Here is a 24,109-nt window from a genome sequence, read left to right on the forward strand (position 1 = left end):
ACGTATAAAATTTTTAGAAATAATTCTTCAACCTTTGTTACTAAACAAATTATATTTTTTTGAATTTTAACTGGATCAAATAAAACAGGGGTGGGTACCGCCATTTTTTAAATCACCACTTTTTGGACGTCTCTGTTTTGAAAATCTTGAAATGTAGCAATTTACAATGTCTTTTGGGGTTTTTTGACTTTTTACTGGTCCATTTATGTAAGTTTTTTCAAAATGCCTGCTTAAAATTGAGGATGCTTTCAGTTACGATATTTTTGAATTATCTGATAACTTGGAACTCGAAAAAAATCATGTTTGTAATTTTTTGGTTTTGTATTTTATTCAACGTAGATTTCGGTGTGTGACTGTTTATTTGAAAATTATGATTTATCATATTAAAAACCGGATCAAATGCGATAGCCGTGACCAATTTATTATTCGATTATTTTTACAAGCAACCGTTGGAATTTTAATGCGTTCTTTGGGTAGCGGTTTCCATTTAAACTACATAGCAAATTTTTTGATATTCGAACAAAATGTGGAACAAAAAATTATTTTTCGTTGTTTACGATTATAAAATAGTTTGTTGGTATATTTTGATTGCTATATAAACAGACTGATTTGCTGGCTGCTTTCTGATTGGTTGAACGGTTATTATTTCACATTCAGAAAATGTGATCAGGTATGCGTGGCGATTTCTTTTTTATCTGGTTGCCTTTTACTGCCGCGCTTGATTGATGCTCTTTTAACTTGTTCATTGCTCAATTTCTCCAACCTCTGATAACCGTTTCCTATCGCAGTTGGTTTCCCTTTCGCGTAAAAGTGGCGTCTTGTTCCGCAAAGGAGGTCTGCCTAATTGAGATGATTTGTTTTTATTGATTCTAGATCGAGACACCCCCCAAATCTGCTTAGAGTGACGTTTATTGCCTTTTCTTTTACAATCTTCCCGACACAAAAGTAAAGTACCAATCCCTTAATGCGCCTTAAAAGCTCACCCACGCCATTTTAGCCACAAGTACCACCGTGACTAACACAATAGCCTCCGCTTATCTTAAAAGACCATTTTCATAATTTCTCTAACTCGATTTAAACCTTCCAAATTAGGGAGCATTATTCTTTTTCCATAAACCGGCTTTATAAGTTTACCAATTGTCTATTCAGCGCTACATCTAACAATGACCAAAGGTAAACAGCCTTTTCCCTTATTTATTTCACTTCCATAGAATTGTTTTTGGGAAAATTGGAGTTCATTGTACAGGGAAATTTGAGTACATCTTTTGTTGTTTTGCTCAAGGAATCGTCCGCAACAGCAAATTTATCCTGAAAATATTCTTGAAACATTTGTCTTACATATTTCCCTTGCGCAAGTGAAACTGCTCATTGTTATTGACACCTAAGTTGTTCAAATTTTTTTAAAACAAGAAAACAAGAAACAGAATTTAAAGCATGCTTTATCCTCGGATTTTCCTCAGCGATTTTCTGATTTCTCGCGATTTCCTATCGCTGAGAAAAATTGACAATTTTCTTAAGCTTCTAATGGTTTCAGTATATTTTGAAACTTTATTTTGAGTTGTTAAAACAGAATATTTAAATTAAAGGATAATTTTATGAAAAATGGAGAGAGGTGTAAAATGATAAGTTTCTATAATCTGTGTTCGTTCAAAAACTCTGCTCTTTTAAAGCAAATTGCAATTTTTGATATAGCTTTTTTCTAGTGTGTAATTGGGTCTGGGTAGTTTTGAAAAAAATGTCCTCGCAGAAAATTGTTTGCAAAACTTCTGCAAATAAATACAGTGATATTATAAACAAGCACTGCAAATATCTAATTTTTTCTCTTGCTACGTGACATCAATTTCTATTGATATTTTTTGTAATTTTAAGAAAAATTGTTTCTTATCAACTTTCTATTAAACTGTGTTGCATAGGACGTTCATCTAGCTCCACAAAGAGGGAGAACGTTTTTCATTTGCCTTGGTTTGTGTTTCACTTTGTTTGAACAATTTTAGCTACCAACAAGATTTACTGAAAAAACAAAATTGGGTCAAGCCCAACAATCTCAGAGACCATTTTCTGCATTTCAGAAGATACAGAAAGGTTTAGCAAAAAATGCGAAACCGATTAAAAATGCAAAAAACTTTGCAAGTGAATTTTTTTTGTATTCGGAATATCAATTTTTTATTTGAAAGACTTCGAAAATTGAAACTTATATCATAAACAGCAATAGAACTTGCTATGTTTTTTTTTAATTCTTTCAAACTTTCGAAATTTGGCTCATACCAAATTTGGCAACGAAAATCAATACAGGAATTTCGTTTTCCCCATCTGTTCTGCAATTTGATAGGTTATTTTCAGTTCTTTATTTGAATAATGGTGCTTCGAATTTCATTTGTGTTTTAGAAACATGAAGATTGAATAATTTTGCCATCTTATCTTTATCAATGAAAATGAATAAGAATTAGAATAATGAAGAAACCTTTAGTTCATTTTTAACATCAGATCTTTAGATGAAAAGTTTTCATAGCACAGTCGAGCAAACAATCTAATCCCTAATTTTCAATGTAATTTGATACGCTTAATTTTAAAATTGTCGCAAAAAAATTAAGTACTCGAAAAATTAAGTATCAACAACTCTTAAACAAATAACAAAGAATATTTATGTGAGCACTGCAATCATTTGAAAAAACTCCTCTTCCATTTTTCATAGTTGTCTTGATTTTTAATCAAATGTTGATATATATTGTGTAATTTTTTATGAAGAGTGATTATGGTTATTTAAAAAATTCAGACAACTGACATCAGTTCTGTTTGAAAATTTGCTGCAAAGAATTAATAAGTCTAAAGAGCCGCAAATGTAATTAGTTTGCTTTGGATCGCTCTGTATGCTTGCTTTTTTTAAGTTTTCAGCATAGTTTAGCGAGAAACTTCTTTGCTACATTCCTCCGAGCTTTAGATAGCGCCCTTTGCTTTTCAAAAAAATTAACATCTTATATATTTAAATATCCTAATGAACATTCTTCCTAATTTCCCTAGCTCCCCCTTAACCAGATTCTAAGTTTTACCATTTGTCTGCTCAGCGCTACATCTAACAATGACCAAAAGTAAACAAGCTTTTACTTGTTTATTTTACTTTAAACAAATTTTACCTTAAACAAATAAACAAGTAAAATTTATCCTCAACATTTCTTGAAACAGTTGTCTTAAAGGCCCTGCACAAGTGAAACTGGTCACTGCTCTTGACACCTAAGTTGTTTCAACAATTTTTTAAAGAATTTCAACAACAAAACAAGCAGCATAATTTAAAGCTTGCTTTTTTCCTCATATTGTCATCAGCCATTTTCTGATTTCTCTTGTTTTTCTGCCAGTGAGGGAACGATAGACTATATTCTAAAGCTGCTAAACGAATTCAAAATTCTTTGACAAGGCTGTTTGGAGGTTTTGAAACAGAATATTGAAATAATTTTAAAAAGATAACTCTTATGCAATTTGACAAGTTTCTATTTTCTGTTTTTGTTTAAAAACTCTGCTTTTTAAAAACTATTTGGAAGTTCTAAAACCGTTCTAATTTGGAAGTTCTAAAACGGTTTGGAAGTTCTAATTTTTTTCAATTCAATACATCCGTCTTTTGAGCAGGGGTTGCTAAAATTTTAAAAACTTTTTTTCTTTTTGCTACGTCGCCTCAATTTCTAGTCAAGTATTGATAATTATTCTGAATATTTACGTAATATTATTAATATTATTGATCGCTCTCAAATTTTTGACATCCATTATGAATTATGATACTTTGAATTTTTGTTTTTACATTTTGAAGACATAGAAAAAAAGAAATAGAATAATGACTAATTATTTTTGTTGATTTTGACGTAGCTCATTTAATTTGTCGACATATTTTTTTCAATTTAATTTTTCCTAAATTTGTCGTAAAAAAACTAAGTATTCGAAGAAAAAAAATCTCACTAACACTATAACTGAAAACAGTGAATTTTTAAGTGAACAGTGCAAGCATTTGAGAAAACATCTATTCCATCTTGCATCTTAATTAATTTTACTTAAATATTTATAATTGTTTTGTAATTTTTACGAAATGTGATTATGATTATTGAAAGCTTTGTTGAAACTCTTTGTTGAAACGCTTTTTAGTTATCAGCATTGTTTAGAGAGAAAAATTGTTGAAAAGCTCATCCCAGCTTCAGAGATCACTTTTTCCTTTTCAAAACCTTTAAAAATAAAAAACTGTGCCAAATATAAACGAGAATTAAAAATGCAAGTTAATCCACTTTTCTTCTTCTGTGAACTACAAAGTTCAATACATTATTCGAGAGATTTTCACAATAAAAAAGAAAGGGTCTAGCAGTTTTGGTAATTACATCATTCTATGCGTCCATTTCAGTCATTACTTTTGCGTACCGTTTTTTATTTCCGTGAAATGTGTGAAAAGTTTAATAAGTGATGACATTTGCAGACTTTCTGAAGTATTTTTCCTGGGGTTCAGACCAAAATGGTTCCAAAAAAATCGATTCAAATGACCTGTATTCTACCATCTGTTCTGTGCTCTGATAATTGTTTTAGATGTTTTTACGCATTATTGTGCTTTGAATTTGTTTTTACAACCTGCTGTTGGCACACAAAAAGTTTCTAAAATTAGTTATGAATATGAGATGAATAAAAAAAAGACTGCAAAACCATTTTATTTTTTCAATTTTTCCCCAAAATCTTTTTGCATTTTTTGTCATCATATCTTCATAACCGCACAAAAATATGGGGGTAATTAAAAAAAATATTAGTTGATTGTGACGTGTCGCACGAAAATTTGTCCTTACTCTCTTTGTTGAGCTAATTGTCAGATTGTCTCAAAAATTCACTGATCTGTTGCATTGCCAGAGTTGTAGAGTTGTTACAATTGTAGATTTATGTACTGAAAAATACACAAAAAATTTTTCTTTTTAGCTTTGAAGGTTCAGTTCTGATCTTTCTTCATTAACAAATTTAATTATTTTCTTCATTTTTTCTTTGTTTTTTATAGTTTTAATGAAAAATATGGTAAGATTTAGGATAATAGAAGAGTAGATAGTAGCAAATATTAAGAATTAAAATACAACGAAGTAGTAAGAGATGATTGAAAACAACAGTGCTCAAAAATTTTGTTTTGCATCCCGTTCAACAATAAAAAAAAATTTTTTATTAAAAAGCTATAAAAAGGAAGAATTTAAGTAAACGTATACATTGTGTATATTAACAACAACAACGTGAAAAAAATTCCGTTACCAGGGTGGTCGCACTGTACCGGGGGGGGGGGGGGGAGGGAAATCAGTTCAAAATTTTAAATGTCATTGCAATTTATTTTTTTGTTTTCAATCTTTTCAACTCACAATATTGCAACTCACATCTTTACTTAAGGACGTTTTTGCTATTGAATATTACATCTCAATACACTTGACGTTCACTTCGATACTTTTCCTCACAAAGCTTTTTTTCTGAAGTAATTTCGTTTTCGCTTTGTTTCGTTTGAGCTGCTCTCTCAGATGAAGCCCATGAGTGAATTTCAAGAATTTTAGAGTCAATTGATTTGATAGATCACGCGGTGAAGTTTTCTTAAATCATTTAAACACCAAAAGAACAACAAGTAGACTCTTTGTTCTGAGGTATTTACCTTTACTTATTGTTAGTTCGAGAAACAACTCCTTTTTCAATGGTTTTTTTTGCGTTTTTTGTCAATATTTTTAACACAGTCTCGTGTAATAACTTTACATGGAATTGAAATCGAAGAAAAGCAATGAAAAATGACATTGTGTATGATCAATCCAAACTAAAATACTTTTTCTTGTCAATATTTTTGTTGCTAAACTTTTCGATTTAGAAAATACTTTGTCTTGGTACTTAAGAAAGACTCCAAACTTGCGGTTGGATGTATGTGCTTTTTTATTCAGCATTACAAAAAGAATCCTATAAGAGTATTAGTATACTTTTTAAGAGTATTAGCGAGCTATTGATGATGATGTTAATTATTCCTAGAAATCGATAGTTAGACCAAAATTTTTGGATTGGCCTCTCTAGTAGAAACATTTACCACTTTTTTTATCTTGATTAGAAGAAGTCTGAAAAGGATGGACGGGGTTTTATTCGGGGAAACAAATAGAAGTCATCATTACCTTGACTTACCAATATTTCAACGAAAAATCAACACAAACGTTATAATCACGATATGGCGAGAATCTCATTTAAACACAAAACAAATGAAATAAAGATAAACGACTCATTGATGAATGGAAAAAGAGATGTGCCCGTAATCAGATAGCAGAAAATCATAGTAACATAACTTCGACTCACGTCTATCATTAAAGTCATATTTTGAGTTGATGACCTCTTTTTGGATCATAAGAGCATGTGGCATACCAAAGTTACATCAGAACTTTAGTAACTGATGAAACATTTTATGATAGATGCTCCTCAAGTTTCAATTCTTTGCAGAGTTTTTTCGATAATGGTAGTGATAGAGATTCAAATTGACATCAAAATTCATTGCTTTCAAGTCGCAGTGAAATTGAGACAGAATTGATCACAGGATGCAGACCAAGTTTTTTTGAACACGGGAGTTTTGTAGGGTCAAAAGTTATTTTCACAATACCATTAATTCAAAATTTTCAACTTTGATAATATCTTAAATAATGATCCGTGAATAAATGATTTTTTTTGTGCTTGGTTTTATGCCTTTTGTCTCCCTAATGGTTTGAACAATTGTAATTAATTTCCGTTATGCTCACTTCACACTACCCTTACATACTTCTTGATAATTAAAATGTTTTTTAGATCATGGTTCCCCTGGAAAGCTTCAAATCATCATAAATCATTCTCATTTCAAGTAAAATGAATAAAGAAAAATAGGTAATCCTTTCTGTATCGAGGAATCTATCTGGGAAAACAGAGCATGGTTTTTAGTTTGTATCATGATTCAAGTTTTGTCCAAAAACAGCCACTTTGATTTGATTTGATCATTATTATTGCTCTTTCGTTGGGTTTTTTGGGTTCAAGAACCATTTAATCAAGGGCGCAAGTAGTCGTTGGGTTTTTTGGGTTCTGGAAAACCGGTAGAATTTGACTGTTTTTTAACCTGAGCATTGTCGTTTGGACCGTTTCGAAGGAGAAGTGACGCGTTCGACCGTTTTTTGAGAAGCGACTATTGAATAATAACTATAATGGCTTGAAATTGTTTCCCAGTGAAATGAAACTTGATGACGGCAATGTTGCCACCTTTTCATGTTATGCAAGATTTTGACAACTGTAAATGCAAAACTTGAAACATCTTGCCAAGATCTTGATAGACAAGTTTCTTGGGATTTTTTCGACAATTGCCCCCTTTCGTACCTAGTAGAGAATCGCCACCCCTTTTGTGCTATACTTTACCACGATATTACTTGGTCTACAGTTTAGAGAGCCGAATATCAGTTTAAGCGCAATTACAGATCCGCTGTTCACGGCCATGCCAGTCGGAAACTCTTTTCGCTTGGTATTCCAATTCGGCTAATTGCCCTAGCATGGCGCATTTTATTCTATCCAGTTTAACACAGTATGAGCATACACGGAAAGTTATTAGTCGTCTCTGATTAGTTAAAAAATTGCTCGCTTAAATTCTATTCAAGAATAGACCCCTTTTGCAAAAGGGGGGGCAATTGTTGAAAAGATCCGTTTCTTGGAGCACCTTGGAACAACTTGGTAAGATCTTGAGTATGTTCCTTATCAAGTGTACCAAGTTTCTTTTTATTAGGTCACAGAGAACAGATTATAGACAGATTAACAACTAAACAGAAATATTAGAGTGCACTCAAAGAGAACTACAAACTGTTTAGAATCACCCTTGGAGAACTTAAAATGTTCTTATCGCCCATTATCACTAAAATTCTAAACCGTTCATAGTTGTCTTCGAGTGGACTCTAATATGTCTGTATATTTTATAAATCTGTCAATATCCTGCTTTCTAAAAAACTTCATATACACTTTAGATACTTTATATATACTTTACAATACACTTTATATCAAAATTCATTCATCATCGCCTGAAGAAATTACTTCAAACGCAGAGAATTTTTGAACAAATCAAAAATATTGATGAACGAAATTAGATATGAAATAAAAATTCCGAGAGCTTATTGATGTGAACCAAATAAACAATGTGAACAAATGAATGAATTGAAAGGATCTGCCTCAATCAAAGAATAAAAAATTGAAACGGAAAATAAAGTGAATCCTTCAGCTATTAGTATAATCTTGTCTACCGCTAACATTTGATCAAATTTGTCACTAGTGTATTTATTTTTCAGTCAATTAAATTGTAAAATTTAACAGCAATTTGGTGGAGGCTTCGGGATGCGATTTTATAAATAATTGAAAAAGGAATCTTTTCAGTTTGCCCCCCCAAGCTTAGTGGGTGCATATAATTTGCACCCCCAACAGGATGTGTAATATTTTTTAAATAATGATTCACTATGTAATGGCACCTTACCTGGGGGTGCATAACGTACTGGTGGGGGGGGGAGTTACAAACAGAAACGAGCCTAAAATGTATTGTGTTGATCGAGGTTGACGGTTGATGTACGGGATGCAAAAAGAAATTCCTTGCATGGTTTAAATAAGATTTTGCAATAATTAATTTCCCCACGTTAAAATATGAAATAAAATTTCGGTCTTTCCCATTATAGACCCCCCCCCCGCTTTGTGGTCAGATAACCTATAGCCCCTCCCAATCATCGTAATTATACCATAATGGGGGAAGGCTATAATTTCGTGGGGTGCTATAATGGCAAAGACCCTAAAATTGTTTTTCAATTAAGTCAGCTGAAGATTTTATTTTCAGTTGTGTTGAAGACTTTATTTTCAATTACTTGAATTATTTGCGATTGTTATCAAGTTTTGTTTTTTCTTACAACTCGAAGAGGAGTATTAGGATTCTACAATATTTTACGACCCGAAGAGAGTGTTGGGATTCTTCAGGTTTTTTTAGCTGCAGCAAGTTTGTTCATGACTTGTACTTTTTAATTTTGTTTTCAAACAATGGCTTCGGTTTCACAACGTTGACATCTATTTTCAAACAATGGAATTTGTCAGTAGCTGATTTAGTAATACATAGTGATTACGTACTGCTGGTAAAGTTCACGGTCGAAAGGTCATTTTGAGAAGTGCTCTACACTCCTACCTATCTAGCCCTACCCCGTCTTCCGCTCCATTATAGCCCACCTCCAGCTTAGTGGTCAGATGAGCTATTGCCCTCCAATCATGGTAATTATAATATAACAGGGCGGCTATAATTTCATTGGGGTTATAATGGAAAAGACAGGCTCTTTCTCTTTGATTTTTGTGAGTTATAGATTATAATTGCACGCCTTTTTGAGTCGTTTCCGGTATTCTTCTTATGTTTTTTGCGTTTGTGTGCGTTTCTATTTTTGCGGAGTTTTTTTCATTTTCATTGTTTGAAAATCGGGATCTATTCTGTTTCGCCCCCCCCCCCCCCAGTGTGCTTTACGACCCCCCCCCCCCAGTGTGCTTTACGCCCCCCAGTTACAAATTATATGTTGTTATATAGAACGTTACTGCAGGAAAATTGCACGTGCGCCTGGGGGCCTAAAAAATATAAGCCCACTAAGCTGGGGGAGCGGAAACAGAATAGATCCGAAAATCGGTATCTATTCGGTTACTCACACGCAGCTGAATATCGCGATCTATTCTGACACCCAAGCTTAGAGGACATAAATCTTTTACGCACCCATGCGCTTTTTCTTACATACCAACGTGCTTTTTAACATCACATATTTGTAACAGTTGAGGGGGGGGGGCGTAAAAACAATGAGGGCGGGGGCAGATAGATCCGACGATCGATTGATCGGATGTTTCCCATAATAGACCCCTGCCCGCATGATTTTATAGCCATCCATTGTGATATAATAGGATAGGGCTAAAAATTATCCACAAGATTTGCGGCCGGGTGTATATTGGGAATTGAGCGATTAACCGAGAAGATTGATACATCTTATGCCTCAATTAAATCTGTTGTCGATTTTGACTACTCTCTTACTTGAAACTCGTCACATACAAAAACGCTGTGGTCTGGCTTTCCTCTTTTCCAGAGAATTTTTTGTTGGCCTATATTTGTGTGAAATAACTATCTCAGTGGTTTTTTTCAAAGTTTGTGTTTTTGATGTCTTTTTGAATCTGTGTTGTTTCAGCTCCCCCATTTAGTGGGCATAAAACTTTCATAAACCACCTGGGGGGCAGGAGAGACCCCTCCTTCTAAACAGTTGCCAATAATACAATAATAACGAGAGGAGATGTTTGAATCTGAGCGCGGCACTTAAATTTCCAACACTCGCAACTAATAGGAAGAAGAAACATTGGATCTTTTCCCTTTTTGTCATCCCCGAGCTTACTGGGTGCGTATGATTTGCACCACTTGAATGGTCTAGCCTTTTTATAACCTAATTTTTTACAGTCTAATGGCACGTATTCTCAATCATGGGGTTAGTTTCATAAGGTACAAGAGCCGGGAATCACAAATGAAAAAATCTGGAACGTTAGGAACAATATTTTACCAGTAAGCCATTTTTTGGTAAAAAACAATGTATCGATGTTGCTTTCTTATGGTTTAACTTGAATTATTTCCAAAAAATCTAGCAAATTAGGAATTTAGCAAAATAGGAAAATTTTAACAAAAAGTTATGGAGGTGATTTTACATCATATTTATCTTATTTTCAAGCTGAAATTGATATAAAAACTATAATAGAGTGAATGAAAATAATTTCGAGCAAAATTTTGTGATACTTTTGTATCTTTGTCTTTCTATTTTTTCAGTAAAAACATTGTTCAGCTGTCTTTTGAAAGAAGTGTTGGAACAATCAAAATTAATTATTACCGTGTGAGCCAATCTGCAATAAAACCATAGCCCACTTATAGGGGCCCCTGTTGGTCCTACTCAATTGATGTTGAATAGCATTTCTTAAAAGATATTGAGGTAATAAAGTTTTTAGATTCAATTGCCTGTTTTCTAAAGAAGCAATTTCTTATAATTTTTTTTATTAGCTGAAAATAATGTAAGCAGAATATCTCAGTTCAAATATAAAACTGGGCCTTGTTACGTTTCAATTAGAAAGCAGTGTTAGAGGGGCGGATTCATTGAAGAGTTGAAGTTAAAAAAGCGAAACTGTCTTCGCTGTTTAACAGTTTTGAGGTAACCTAGAATTCGACCGTCGATTGTAGCGAAATATATCTAGTACTTCACGTGATCTTTTGTCTTTGACAAGTCTTGCAAAAAATAGAGGTCACAATTCAAGTTCATCCTCTTTAGAACTCAACTTGCAGTCAAGACCTGATTTTCTTCTCTCAATGTTATGGTAGTCAAATAGGGCGTGCTTTCAATCTTTAATTAAACCTTGGGGGATAGAGTGGAGGGGGAGGGGTGGGGAGGGGAGATGAGGTGAGGTGAGTTAACATGATTTGAAATATTTGACCTACACTGATTGTTTTAGCCTATTTGAGCTAAATATTTATTGCTGTTTTTTTCGTCTCTCTGTATAGTAATTTACGTTCACTTTTAAGGGAAATTTTATGCGGATATGAGTGACATCCTATTGACTAGATTGTGCACACATATTTTATGTCATTTCTGCTTTTTCAGCAAACAATTTTGTGCCGCGTGACAAAAAAGATGGTACCTGTATAACTCAGTTGAACAATTTTAACGTGGGCAGCTGAACCAACTTAAGCGGTTTAAAAGCAATCTCTTTAAGTATGAATGGCTCAATACCTCTTTGCGGCCTTTGAGATTAAAAGTTTTTGTATAAAATTTTCATGATGTTTAGAGGGCACTCTGCAAAATGACATGATTGATCTTTTTGCCAAAATGTCTACGCTAAATCATGAATCTATCTTTGATGTTAATATACTTTTCAAAATTTATCGCCATTTTATTATCCATAATGATGCATAGCGACATAACGATTGATAACCCCCCCCCCCCCTGAGAAAAGTGGCCTCTCATCAGACCATTTGGAGACCATTGTCTAGACATTTTTTGGCGTGGAAGACGTTTCCGTACTTGTATACCTCCAGCGTAAAATGCACAGTGTGCGCTTGAGGATGTTTTGATCAGAGGCCTCTCGGGTCTGTGACCCCAACCTGCATAAGTGTACAACTCATGTGAAAAATCTCCATTTGCTACTCTTAAAAACGATGAAAAACGATCATACTCATCAAAAAGCATGAGCGCTTCGAGCGTTCTTCCCAGAAATTATCAGTCAAAAACATTTCTTATGCTCTTCTTTAAGTCGGAAATATCAGATGGGTTTGGTTAGAAGTTTTGATCATTAAACATATTTTTCACCAGCCAGCATTTTTAATGTAAAATTTTGTACCTTGCTTAGGCTGACTAGCTGGGGACGGGCTAGCGCCCAAAATCCTAACAAAGAAAGGTGGGTTTGATAGCCCTGAGAGGTCTGTTGTAGGGCTGATTTGTCCGCACACAGCTCTTCTATACTGTTGTGGGCCGAAAGAAACTCAATTTGAGCTAATGAATTGATTCAAGCAATTAAATAACATCCAATTGGTAAATATGAAACGAACAAGATTACAGATAGAAACAGAAATTCAAAGAGTTTTCTACAAAGGATGCTTTATAATTCTATCTTCTTCACTGATTTCACTAAGTTGAGGGCTTCTGTTCTTTATCTCTACAGTTAACTCTCAATTCAGCCACCTGGTCTAACCGTGGTTTTCCTGCCTTCAATTTTTTTCAAAAATATCCAACTTCCTCAACAATGTTTTTACTTTAACATTTTTTCTACAGGTCTACTCCTAAGCAACAGCTCCGTTATGATAATTTAATGGTAATGTCATGGTTCTACTCGCTAGTTACTTATCAAGCAAAAACCTACAATAAGGGCCACTAAAAGTTTCTGCTAAGGTCGCAACTGTCGTCTGATTTATTTAAGTCTTCGTCACGTAAAGTTTGCTAAGACTTCAAACGTGCAATCAAATTCCCTGACACCTTCTTTATATATTGCTGACTCTTCTATTCAACCTACTCAAACTAAAACAAAAGCAATATCAGACTTCTGACGCTACCAATTAATCAATTGATCAATCACTGAAATCAGAAAACTAGCCTTTTGGAATTTAAAATCCACCCTTGGTATCTATAAAACAAATGCCCCAAAACTGTTAACGAAGAAGCTTGCCCCAAGGTATGTACTTACTACCTTTGATCAGGCTAAGGTCAATACTTGAGAATAACTAAAATTTTTAAATTTGATCCCTCTCAGAAGATCAATATTGCCCCTGCTCATCTTCTAGAGCCACACTAACATGTTCCACATATAACAGATTCACCAGATGGCGTTAAATTGCAAGCCAATAGTCCTACTAACTGTTTGTAGGGAAGCGGTTTTCGAAGTTCCAGTTCGGTCAATTTCGAAAGCGACAGTTTGTGATAAAGAGCCTTTCAGTTTCAAACAGTCAGTTCCCTGTCACAAGATAGTCGCGTTTCATGCACTTTTTACTAATGCATTTTTAAGTCATAGACACAAAATTATACCTCCTGCCCTCTAGTTCTTCATCCATCGGACATTTTTGTGAAACATCGCTAACTACAAATGATCATAATTAGTACATCAGACAACTACCACAGCGAACTTCAATTTACAGCAGGAGAAATCGAATTTAAAAATCTAGCCACTACCCTAAAGAATGATTACGCGAAAAAAAAATTCTTTATTAAAATGATATAAAGTACCTATCACACAAAAATTATAAAGTACTGAACACAAAAGTAAAGAAACAACTCGACGCCGCTTTTGGTATTTCGCAAGACCAATTTGGTCAGTTGCACCAACAAAACCTTTCGTTTCCCCCGGCTATCTCATCAAAAACTACGCATAAATATTATCCAACTGTTATAAAATCAACTATTTTGGTTCAATTTACCTATCTAAGAGTAATACAAATTTAGAACTTATGAAAACAATGACCATGTGGTTCTGCGTAGTATATGAAACAAATAACAGGAACTATATCCTGTATACAAGTATTCGTACTCATTCATTCCCCAACATCCGTCGGTGGAATCATGTTGCAACAAAAAATTTCTAATACTTCGTTTTTTATATTAAGATTAATCATACACAAATCAGCTCATTAAAAACCTGCTATAACATATCGAGCACCAGTCATTTTTTACAAGAATTTGTATGGAACCGAGAAAAATGATACTAGAGTGTATAGAAGGCGTCATTGATAAAAGTGTTAGCTGAAATCGATTCTACTTATCGACTCAAACTTCCTCGTCAATTCTTCACATCTTTCTTCCTCCAGTGCTTGAAAAAATAACCTCAAACCTTTTGACCAGACCGCCACGTCAAATCTGGTGGTCTTCTCTTCCAGCGCCATCTCACTTTTTAATTGTCTGCAGCCATCCTACTCCAGACCATCTTTTCAGACCATCGAAATTGTCACCCTCACACAACCCCGAAAAGATCGCTGAGTGAACTTCTTCTTTCAGTTGTAGACTCCGCCCCTAAATCAGCAGGGACCACAAATCTGAAGTTGAACATATTTCCACCCTTCTGATTCCATCGGAGGTTGACGACTCAAAGCACAAGGCACAACAGCTGGCACATGAACTTCGACTCTGGTTGACAGAGTGATACGCTGCCCCAGTAGAAAACTTTATCACTCGGTTCTCGTTTCTCCATCAACACATCGTTGTCCCTGACACTTCCTTTCTTAACCATCTCAACCTCAATTTCCCTCCCAGTTCTTCAGAGCAGTTGACTATCAAAAACCGTTCGTCGTATTTCCCCCAGTATTGTCCTGAATGAATTCCAAGACTTTCAAAGAACTCCAAGCTCTAATCTCCCGCGCATGGTTCGAGTCTTCAGTTGTGTCGAGACAGAACTTTTTCACCAAGTCGGACCATCTGTCTACATCTCTGCTGTCAAGCGATTCGTCCACAATGTGAAGTACTATCCCCTCAGCTTGTCCAGGAGTAACTATTTTCTCTAGATTCTCAAACTTCCTCAATTTCAACGGGTATCTTTTGTATATCTCCCTCCAAAGCTCAGACTTTGCAGTCTAAAAAATTCCGAACATCGTTTGCTCACCAACCTCTCCACCACATCACGTAATTTTTCCCCTGCTAGCATAAATTCTTGCACTGCTTCAAACCTCAAAAACAAACTCACTCTCTGATTACACGGGACAATCGAAATTGATCGATCGAATTTGCATTCACTTCTAAGCGAACTTGTACAACGCGGAAGCCTGCTTGCAGTCTCCAACTTCTTTTTCGGCTCTTCCAACATTCTTTATCTCCCCAGTTCCACGCAATTAACTCTACTAACAGTCTCTACCACTTCACTGTATTTATTTTTGCCGACGGACGAATGGACTCAAACATTTTGCAAAATTAAAAAAAATTAATCCACACCATAAGTGCATCACAATTTCTGCTCAACACTTCATCTTGCCTTTGTATTACAACTGCCTCATACTCATTTACAGCCCTTCTTTTCTCCTCACACGGAACAACTGGTAGAAGCTGCTCAACGATTATTCAATCCGTTGTTTTGGGTAGGCATTGCTCCAACGCTTCATGAAAACATTCAAGTCTAGCCAATGATAGAACTATTTATAATTTTTTACTTTTTAATTCCACATCTCTCGAGCTCCTTCATCGATAAGCAGTCTTCTAGTTTGTCTACCAATCAACCGTTTATTTACTTGAATTGCGTATTACGAGCAGTTCAGTTACAAACCAAATTACATCATCCCCAAAACTTCTTGTTTGTACTTTGATCGAATCACGTCTCTTACCATGATCGATTTTGACTTCGTTCCTGCATTCCATACATGTTTTGGTTTTCAGATTTTTTTGTTCTCTGTCTGGACCAAAAACCTCTTTGTCGTCTGATCCACTTGCAGTTCGACAAGACAAAGAGTAGCCTCAATTCGATTCATGGCAGCCCAATTATTGCTCCATTGAAGGTTTTGAACATATTTATTATCCCTAACCACATCTGATTCTCAAAGACTTTTCGGCTGAGCTTTTTTAACTGCAGTACTAACGCATCCGTCAGCTTTTTCAGCCAAGCAATCATCTGCTTCCAACAAGTTTCTTTCGACAGTATTAGAAAAACGACCTCTTCTCTCACCTACACAAGACTCCTTCTCAATGAAAAAGTCCATTACCACAGACTCACTTGTTCAAAGTTTATTTTCAGTTTCCCAAAAATTGACGTCATTTTTTTGTCTCCTGTGTACGTTTAACCCACTACTTGTACTCCTCATCTGCATAATGTGAACTCTTTTATTCGGAATCACTCATGAAAAAAAGTCAGATTCCCCGTTAGCTGCTGATGAATGGTCTACATAGTACTCAAAACGTTCAGGAGTAATTATTTTCTCCTGCTTTGACAAAAAAAATTTTTGCCATCCGAAAGCTTTAATTGTTCTCGACCTTCAGATCCAACTTGTAACAAGTTGTCAAAGCGCTCTTGTTCCTCTTCCTTAAATTTTGACAGGATCTCTCTATCTTCGCCTCTTCCCCTGCAGTTGATATTGGCTGCTTCCCATCCAAAATTAATTTCCTGAACCAGTTGTTCAGAAATCGTTTGAACCACAGGTTTTCACTCCCTCTTTCACGGTAATTTTGCTATCTGTGGTCAGCCATTCACCTGGGAGAACAATTATTTCCTGTCCAATTGTCCCACCAACCCTATACTATATGCCTACTTTTTCATCTTTGCTTATCTCTCATAACAAACTCCACTTCAACTGTTCTGCTTGCTCATCGTTCACCTGTAGTAACCCCACACCTTGCCTAAAGCCTTTCATCCCTGATTTTACAACAACACGCCTCCACCAACTGTTTTCCAAATTCACTGGTCTCAATATTGCCGTCTGAATTCTCACGCCCAATTTCGTTTAATTTACTGTACTATTTTGTTGTTCTCCTTAAGTGATAGTTCTGTTAAACTACGAGGGCTCCGCCCATTTTCCTGCAATCCATAACAGTCCGTTTCAACTACTGATGAAAACTGTTTGTCGAACAAACTAAGGTATTCTTCAATAGTAATTGCCGCCCTGCCTGATGCTGCTCTCCAAATACCGTGTAAAATACTGCGTCCAAAGCCCAACCTCTAAGTAAGCAGAGCATTGATCCCATTGCTTGTACACCACTCATTTGCAATATATCTTTAACTTCAAAGCAACCCATTTTCCAATCCTCCCGTTTCGGGAGTTTGTCTGACGTAAAATGTTCAACAAATGGGAACGAACTCCAGTCCATAGTTTCTATCTTTTTCCACCATCAATTCTATTTTGCGTGTTCTTTAGCGCTATCCTCACGTGCTGCTAGTACTTGCCTTCACAGCCTAATAAAATTCTCTCTCAACAACTATCGGCCTTTGGACTTCGCTGACTCTTTGATAGCAAACACCTTCTATTTGCTGCAGTTTGACAAAAAAATAGCCTTTTGCAAACCTCTCCCTGCTCTCTCCCTCAACTTCAAAATCTCCAACTCGTTTTTTCTAGCTTGGAAGAAAAGCAAAAATTTTAGAAACTACCTTCCGTCTTTCTCTCTTCCTATTTCTTTCAATTTCTCTATATCACTTTACTTGCCCTACTTTCAAAACAGTGACATGCCAAGTATCAGCCTACCGACTTCTTGTTCTAAGCTCTCGATACTATAAACTGTCCTTTTTCTCCAAGAAAGACAATTACTAATCTATCTTGATTTCACTCAGCTTTTCTTCTTACTCTATCTATGTCTAACTCTCACTTCTTTCTACCTTCTCTACCTTGCCTGTAAACTCTATTGGTCTTCGCCAACGTCCTATGGTTAAGTCTTCTCAATTACAAAGCTCATACGCTGCTCTGACTCCCTGTCTTAATTCAGCTCCGCTTAACATTTGCTCTTGGCTTAGTCTTTCCTCGCTCTATCTTCTCTACTGAAGAACAGCTCAATGAGAACAATATCAATTGTAGAGCTTCAACTCAACTGTGAGACTGCTTCGCACACACTTCAGCACAAACAATCACAACCTCTCTCTCTCTCTCTCTAAACCAAGCCCCAACTTGACTCTATCCAAAGATTTCTCTTTCTTCTCTCGTTTTTGCACAAGTCGTATCTTTTTCTCGTTTTCTTCTTCGCTACTCTTTCAAAGTCCAACGTTCCACTGCAAACACCACAGTCGCTGCCTCAACCGCGACTACCCCATCTGTCAAAAGAAGTTCTTGAGAGCCTTCCCAGGAGCGCCACTGTAGAGTTTTGTACTTTGCTTAGGCTGACTAGCGTGGAACGTACTGACTCACAAATTTTAACAAATTGAAAGGTCAGTTTGATTGCTCTGAGAGATCTGTTGGACGGCTGAATTGCCCCACACTGCTCTTTTATAGTGTTGTCGGCCGTTAGAAAATCAAGTTGAGATAATCAAATTATGCAATTAATCAAATAATTTTGAACTGGTGAAATTGAATCGTACAAGATTACAAAAAAAACGAAATTCAACAAGAGTTTCTTTTACAGAGGTTGGTTCACAATTCTATCTTTGTAAACAAGTTCACAAAGTTGAGGGCTACTGTTTATTGTCTCTAGTAAAAAATCTTTTCAAAAAAATATCAATTCAGCCGCTTGATCTCGGTTCCCCGGTGTTCTAGTTTTGCTAAGTTATTCCACCTCCCTCAACAATGTTATTACTTTTACAACATTTCTACAGGTCTACTCCTATGCTGAAACTCTGTTATGGTACTCTAATAGTAATGTTATGGTTTTGCTTGTTAGTTACCTATCAAGCAACAACGTACAATAAAGCCAAACAAAAGGTTTCGTTCACGTCGTAACTATTGACCACTTTATAAAAGTCTTTCTCATGTGAAGTTTCCTATGACTTCAAAACACAATCAAATGACATGAACGCTTTTTTATGTAATTTGCTGAATTCTTTTCGGGCTGTTCAAACTATAAAAAGCAATTTTAGACTTCTGAAGCTACCAATCAATCAATCGGTAAATCACTCATCTCGGAAAATTAACCTTTTTGGAAGTTTAAATTCCCCCACTGTAAGTAAAAAACCAATTCCTCAAAACTGCCAACGTATAAGCTTGCCCCAAGGTTTGTATTTACCCCGTGCCAAGTTTGATCAGGCTAAGGTAAATACTTGAGAACAACTAAAATTCTTTTTATTTGAATTCGCCCTCAGAACATTAACATTGCCCTGCTCACATTCTAGAGCCACACAAATATGCTCAACATATAACCGATTCGATAAAATGATAAAATGGCGTTAAACTGCTAGCCAATAGTTGTAGGAAGCGTTTATCGAAATTCAAGTACCGTCAAATCAATTGCAACACTTTGTGATAAAGAGCCTATTCTCCAAATTTTACATTTAAAAGAGGGAAATTAATGAAATATTTTCTGCGAGACCTAAAATCTAATTTTAGGATCTCTCACGTGTTTCAAGATCATTTGAAGACTTTTGCAGCATTTGAAGTGTAAGATATGCAAAATTCGATTACTTTAATATTTACCCACTGTTTTCAGTGTAAATATATATAAGTATATTTATATATATATATATATATATATATATATATATATACATATATATATATATATATATATATACAATATATATATATATATATATATATATATATATATACATATATATGTATATTTTTTTTATATATAGATATATATATATATATATATATATATATATATATATTAAAATATGTTTATCTAAATCTATATATACATTTGAAGTGTAAGATGTGCAAATTTCGAATCATTTAATAATTACCCACTGTCTTCAGTATAATTATATATATAAATTTATTTATATATATATATATATATATATATATATATATATATGTATATATACAACATATATTTATATTATATATATATATATGTATACGAATATATATATATATAATATATATATATATATATATATATATATTATACATATATATATATATATATTTAAATATGTTTATTTTATTCTATAAATATACGTATATTTATTATATATACATATATATATATATACATATATATATTCATATATAAATATATGTATATGTATATATATATATATATATATATATATATATATGTATATATATATATATATGCCCATTTATATATATAAATAAATGTTTATATAAATATAAATTTATATATAAAAAAATAAATATATATATATATATATATATATATATAAATATATATATATATATATTTCATATATATATATATATATATATATATATATATATATATATATATATATATATAAATAAATATATATAAATTCATGATCATATCGAAGTCAATAAAACGCATGCTAATAACTCATAAAATTTATTGTTCCGACCCCACATGTGGGGGGAGGAACTATATATTCAAATGGGTTTTTTTTTTGTTTAGTCAATTTTGGCCGATCGATATATTCTTCGTAGAGAAATTTGAATAGTATGCTATAAAAAGCTAGTCCAGCGTAGAACTCAAAATTAAAAAGATGTTTTTTCATTTTCGTTTTTTTCGAGGAGTTAGCGGGGATTGAAGTTTTGTGTGAATACTGGATATTTGTTCACTTTTAGTCTAGTTTTTCTACATATTAAAATGTTTTCTGTACAAATAGTATTTCAAAATTAAATTTGACCCCAAAACATGGACCAACTTTGTGTTCTTAATAGACTAAAGGCGATAAAAAAGACCAGTTCTGATCTCATAGGGAAGCTCACTATAAAAAAAATCGAATGCTATTTGGGAGCTCTTTTTTTATAAAACTTTTCTCTTTTTTGCTTTTTTAACGCACCTAAAGACAAGTCACTTTTTTATAGCGAAGTTCTATTAATGCAAACCTCATTTACAGTCGATTGAAGCCCAATGAACACAAAACATCGTTTTCAAGGAATTGCTCATGTTTTTTTGTCTTCGATTCTGAGTTTTCGTGAATATAAAGGAAATTTTGAATTTCGTTTGAGGTGTTACTAATTTTTTAGAGTTGTATGGCATAGACTCCTTGACTAACAGTGCAATATGATCCATAATGAGTATTAAGTGAACATATCTAGTGCTTTAAGGGGACAGCTAATGGCTGTTAAGACTTAAAAAAAAATTTCGAATTTTTTTGAACAATAAAGAATCATAAGCTTTTTATCGTAAATTGTAAGTCAGTCCAGAAATGACAGAACCCTCTTCCGTCTTTTTTCAACAAAAGTTAATCTAGTTAGGGGTTTTACCTTCTAACTATTGATTATATGACTTCAATGACACAAGATTTCAAAAAATTAAAAAAAAATTTTTGGACATTTTCGTATTATTGGTTACTTTTGAAATCTTACCACATTATCCAAAAATTGATAGCTCCCATTGGCTTAAAGAAGATGTTCAGTGGATCACAGATAACAATTTCATAGAAAAATTTATGGTTTAAATGGCTTCGACACGTTCTTCTCGCACTTTTCTATTCAATTTTTGGTTTTTGTCTGTTTTGGCTGTTGTTTTAGTAGTCATAAGACTTATTTTGATGTCTTATTGATTACTTATGCACGACAAACAAAATTTTACACCCATCGAGGCATCTTTGAGCGTATTTGTTGACTTCAGTTGAAAGCTATTAGGAAAGCTGTTAAGAAATTAAAAATAATTTTTCGAAAACTTTTTTTTTGAAATTAACAAGTCTGAAACTTTTTCGAGAACAGTTAGTCAGTGTCAGTGTTGGAGGGACCCACTTGCTTTCTACTGAAACTAACATGAATCTGGTTAGCAGGTTTATCTTCTAACTATTGGTTATATGACTTCAATGACACTAGAATTCAATTTTTTTTTAAATTTTTTTTGGATATTTTTGTATTATTGGTTACTTTTGAACCCTTATCACGTTATCCTTACATTATACACATTATCAAAATCTTATTCTAATCCCATTAACTTAGAGAGGACTTTCAGTGGATCACAGATAAAGTTTTCAGAGAAATGCTATTGGTTTAACTGGCTTCGACACTTTCTTCTCGCATTCTTCTTCTGATTTTTGGTTTTTGCCTGTTTTTGTTATTGTTTTCACAGTCATAAGACTTATTGTGATGTCTTGTTAATTATCTATGCATGACAAACATTCTTATCCTCCCATCGGGTTTTATCCGAGCGTACTTATTAAGCTCCGTTGAAAGATTTGGTGTTTAATGGCTGTTAAGAGTTCAAAAGTTTTTCTCCAAAAATTTTTTTCTGAACATTAACCAATCCTGAAGTTTTTTTCGTGATCTATTGGTCACGGTCAGTGCTAACATAATCCCTTTCCATCCTACTGCAGCCAAAATTAATCTGGTTAGCGATTTTATCTTCTACCTATTAGATTTAAAACTTAAAACAATGCCACGAGATTTCATAATTTTTTTTAAGTTTTCGGGTACTTTTAATTTTGGATCCTTTTGAAATCTTATCAAATCATCCTACTGCTGATCATCTACAACAGATCAGAGAAGAAGTTCAACGGATCATAGATAAAGTTTTCAGAGAAGAGCTAATGATTTGAATTGCTTCGACATCTTCTTCTGGCACTTTTCTACTGAATTTTCGGTTTTTGCCTGTCTCTATTGTTGTTTTCGTAGTCCAAAACTTGATGTAAGGTCTTATTGATGAAATATGATTGGCCAACAAACTTGTTATCCCATCGAGGCAGAATTTAGCGTGTTTACTGTCTTCCGTTGAAAGCTAATGAATTTAATGGCGTTAAATAATACGTGTTTTCTCAAAAATTTCGTGGTTCAAATGTATTTGTTCATATCTGTTGATTTTTTGAATTTACATTGATGATAAAGAGAAATCCCATTGCTCTTAAAAAATAATTAAAAATAGAAGAGTTTTCAGTGAAAAGTTCATTTTTTAATGCCTTCGACACTTTTCTCGCTCAATTTTTTCTTGAGTTTGCTGTTTTTGTTCTTTAGGTAACCGTAAATTGCCGACAGGTCTCATAGGTTTGTAATTGAGGAATGAATGTTTGATGTTACCCTAATAAGTTAGTTTAAAGTGAATAGTCTGGAAACTTTTGATAAACTATTCGAAATAATTTTCAAATTTTTCAGTTTTTGTTGTTCTTTTCGTCAAATTGTAACTTATGTCCATCAATGAGAGGTCCCCATTTCTTGCATTTCAAGAGATAAAATATCTAATTTTTTTTGTTGGACAATATATGTTTTTCTGGACGTTTATTGAGTGGCCAATTTTGGTGTTTGTTTTTCTCTTCTTTCAGAACAACCTCGCAATAACAGATCCCAATGGTTTTCAAATGTGGCCCAAGTAAACTTATTTAATCTCTCACTATAAACCCTTCAGCTGAATTAGTAGAAGTAACAATTGAATAAAAATTACATAATATTCAGATGATAGCTAATTATTTGAATGGTAGCTATAACTTGTGTTTTTGCAAATCGTTTATAATTTTTTGAGTTTCTCTTTAGTTCGTTTCTATGGCTTAGTCTGACCAAAGACAGAACCTTTTGATTTTGTAATAACTTTTTGGTAGTTTATCAGGCATTTTTTAGTTAAAAGCTAAATGTTGATTAATTTTTAATTTTCGCCTCACTGTTCGTTCTTTTTGTCGACTTGTTACCTAGTCTCATTAAGAAAACTTTCCATCTGCTGTATTGTTAAGAAAAAGTAAACTTGTGTAGTAAAGGTTTAATCTGACTGCATTTTGACGTTGTTACTAGGTGCTTTTAAACTTAGATAATTAGTTTTTGCCATGAAATTTTTGTATGTGCTACTTTTGTTGTTTGTTCTTTTTGTCTCTTAGTCGCTTTAATGTCAGATCACGTTGGCGCTGTAATGAGACATGGCATTATGTAATTCAATTAGTAGATAGGTTGTGTAATGATTGTTTTAAACTCAAACATCTATTTTTGTTATCTCTTCATTTGGTTGACAATTTAGTCCAAAATGTAGATGAGCTCGGGTGGGAACATGATGTGCGAACGCACATTAACGAGCTGCCTTGTTACAGTTTATAACAAAAAGGTGAAAAGTTTTTTTCCAAATAGGTCTGAAATTATTGCTAGAGATTGGAGTTAAAT

At 33.8% G+C, this 24,109-nt stretch overlaps 1 protein-coding gene across 1 annotated transcript in view; it reads left to right on the forward strand.

The window, feature by feature from the left end:
* Positions 1-690: 690 nt before the first annotated feature.
* The window catches only part of LOC142335485 (uncharacterized), a 45,940-nt gene continuing 22,521 nt past the window's right edge, over positions 691-24,109 (forward strand). The window contains exon 1 of the mRNA XM_075384011.1: positions 691-1,173. Within this exon, the coding sequence (XP_075240126.1) occupies positions 1,164-1,173 (10 nt within the window). The 5' untranslated portion in view covers positions 691-1,163. The remainder of the gene's footprint in view (positions 1,174-24,109) is intronic.

Source organism: Convolutriloba macropyga, chromosome 2 (genome assembly GCF_964194025.1).
Source record: "Convolutriloba macropyga chromosome 2, txConMacr16.3, whole genome shotgun sequence".
NCBI lineage: Eukaryota > Metazoa > Xenacoelomorpha > Acoela > Convolutidae > Convolutriloba > Convolutriloba macropyga.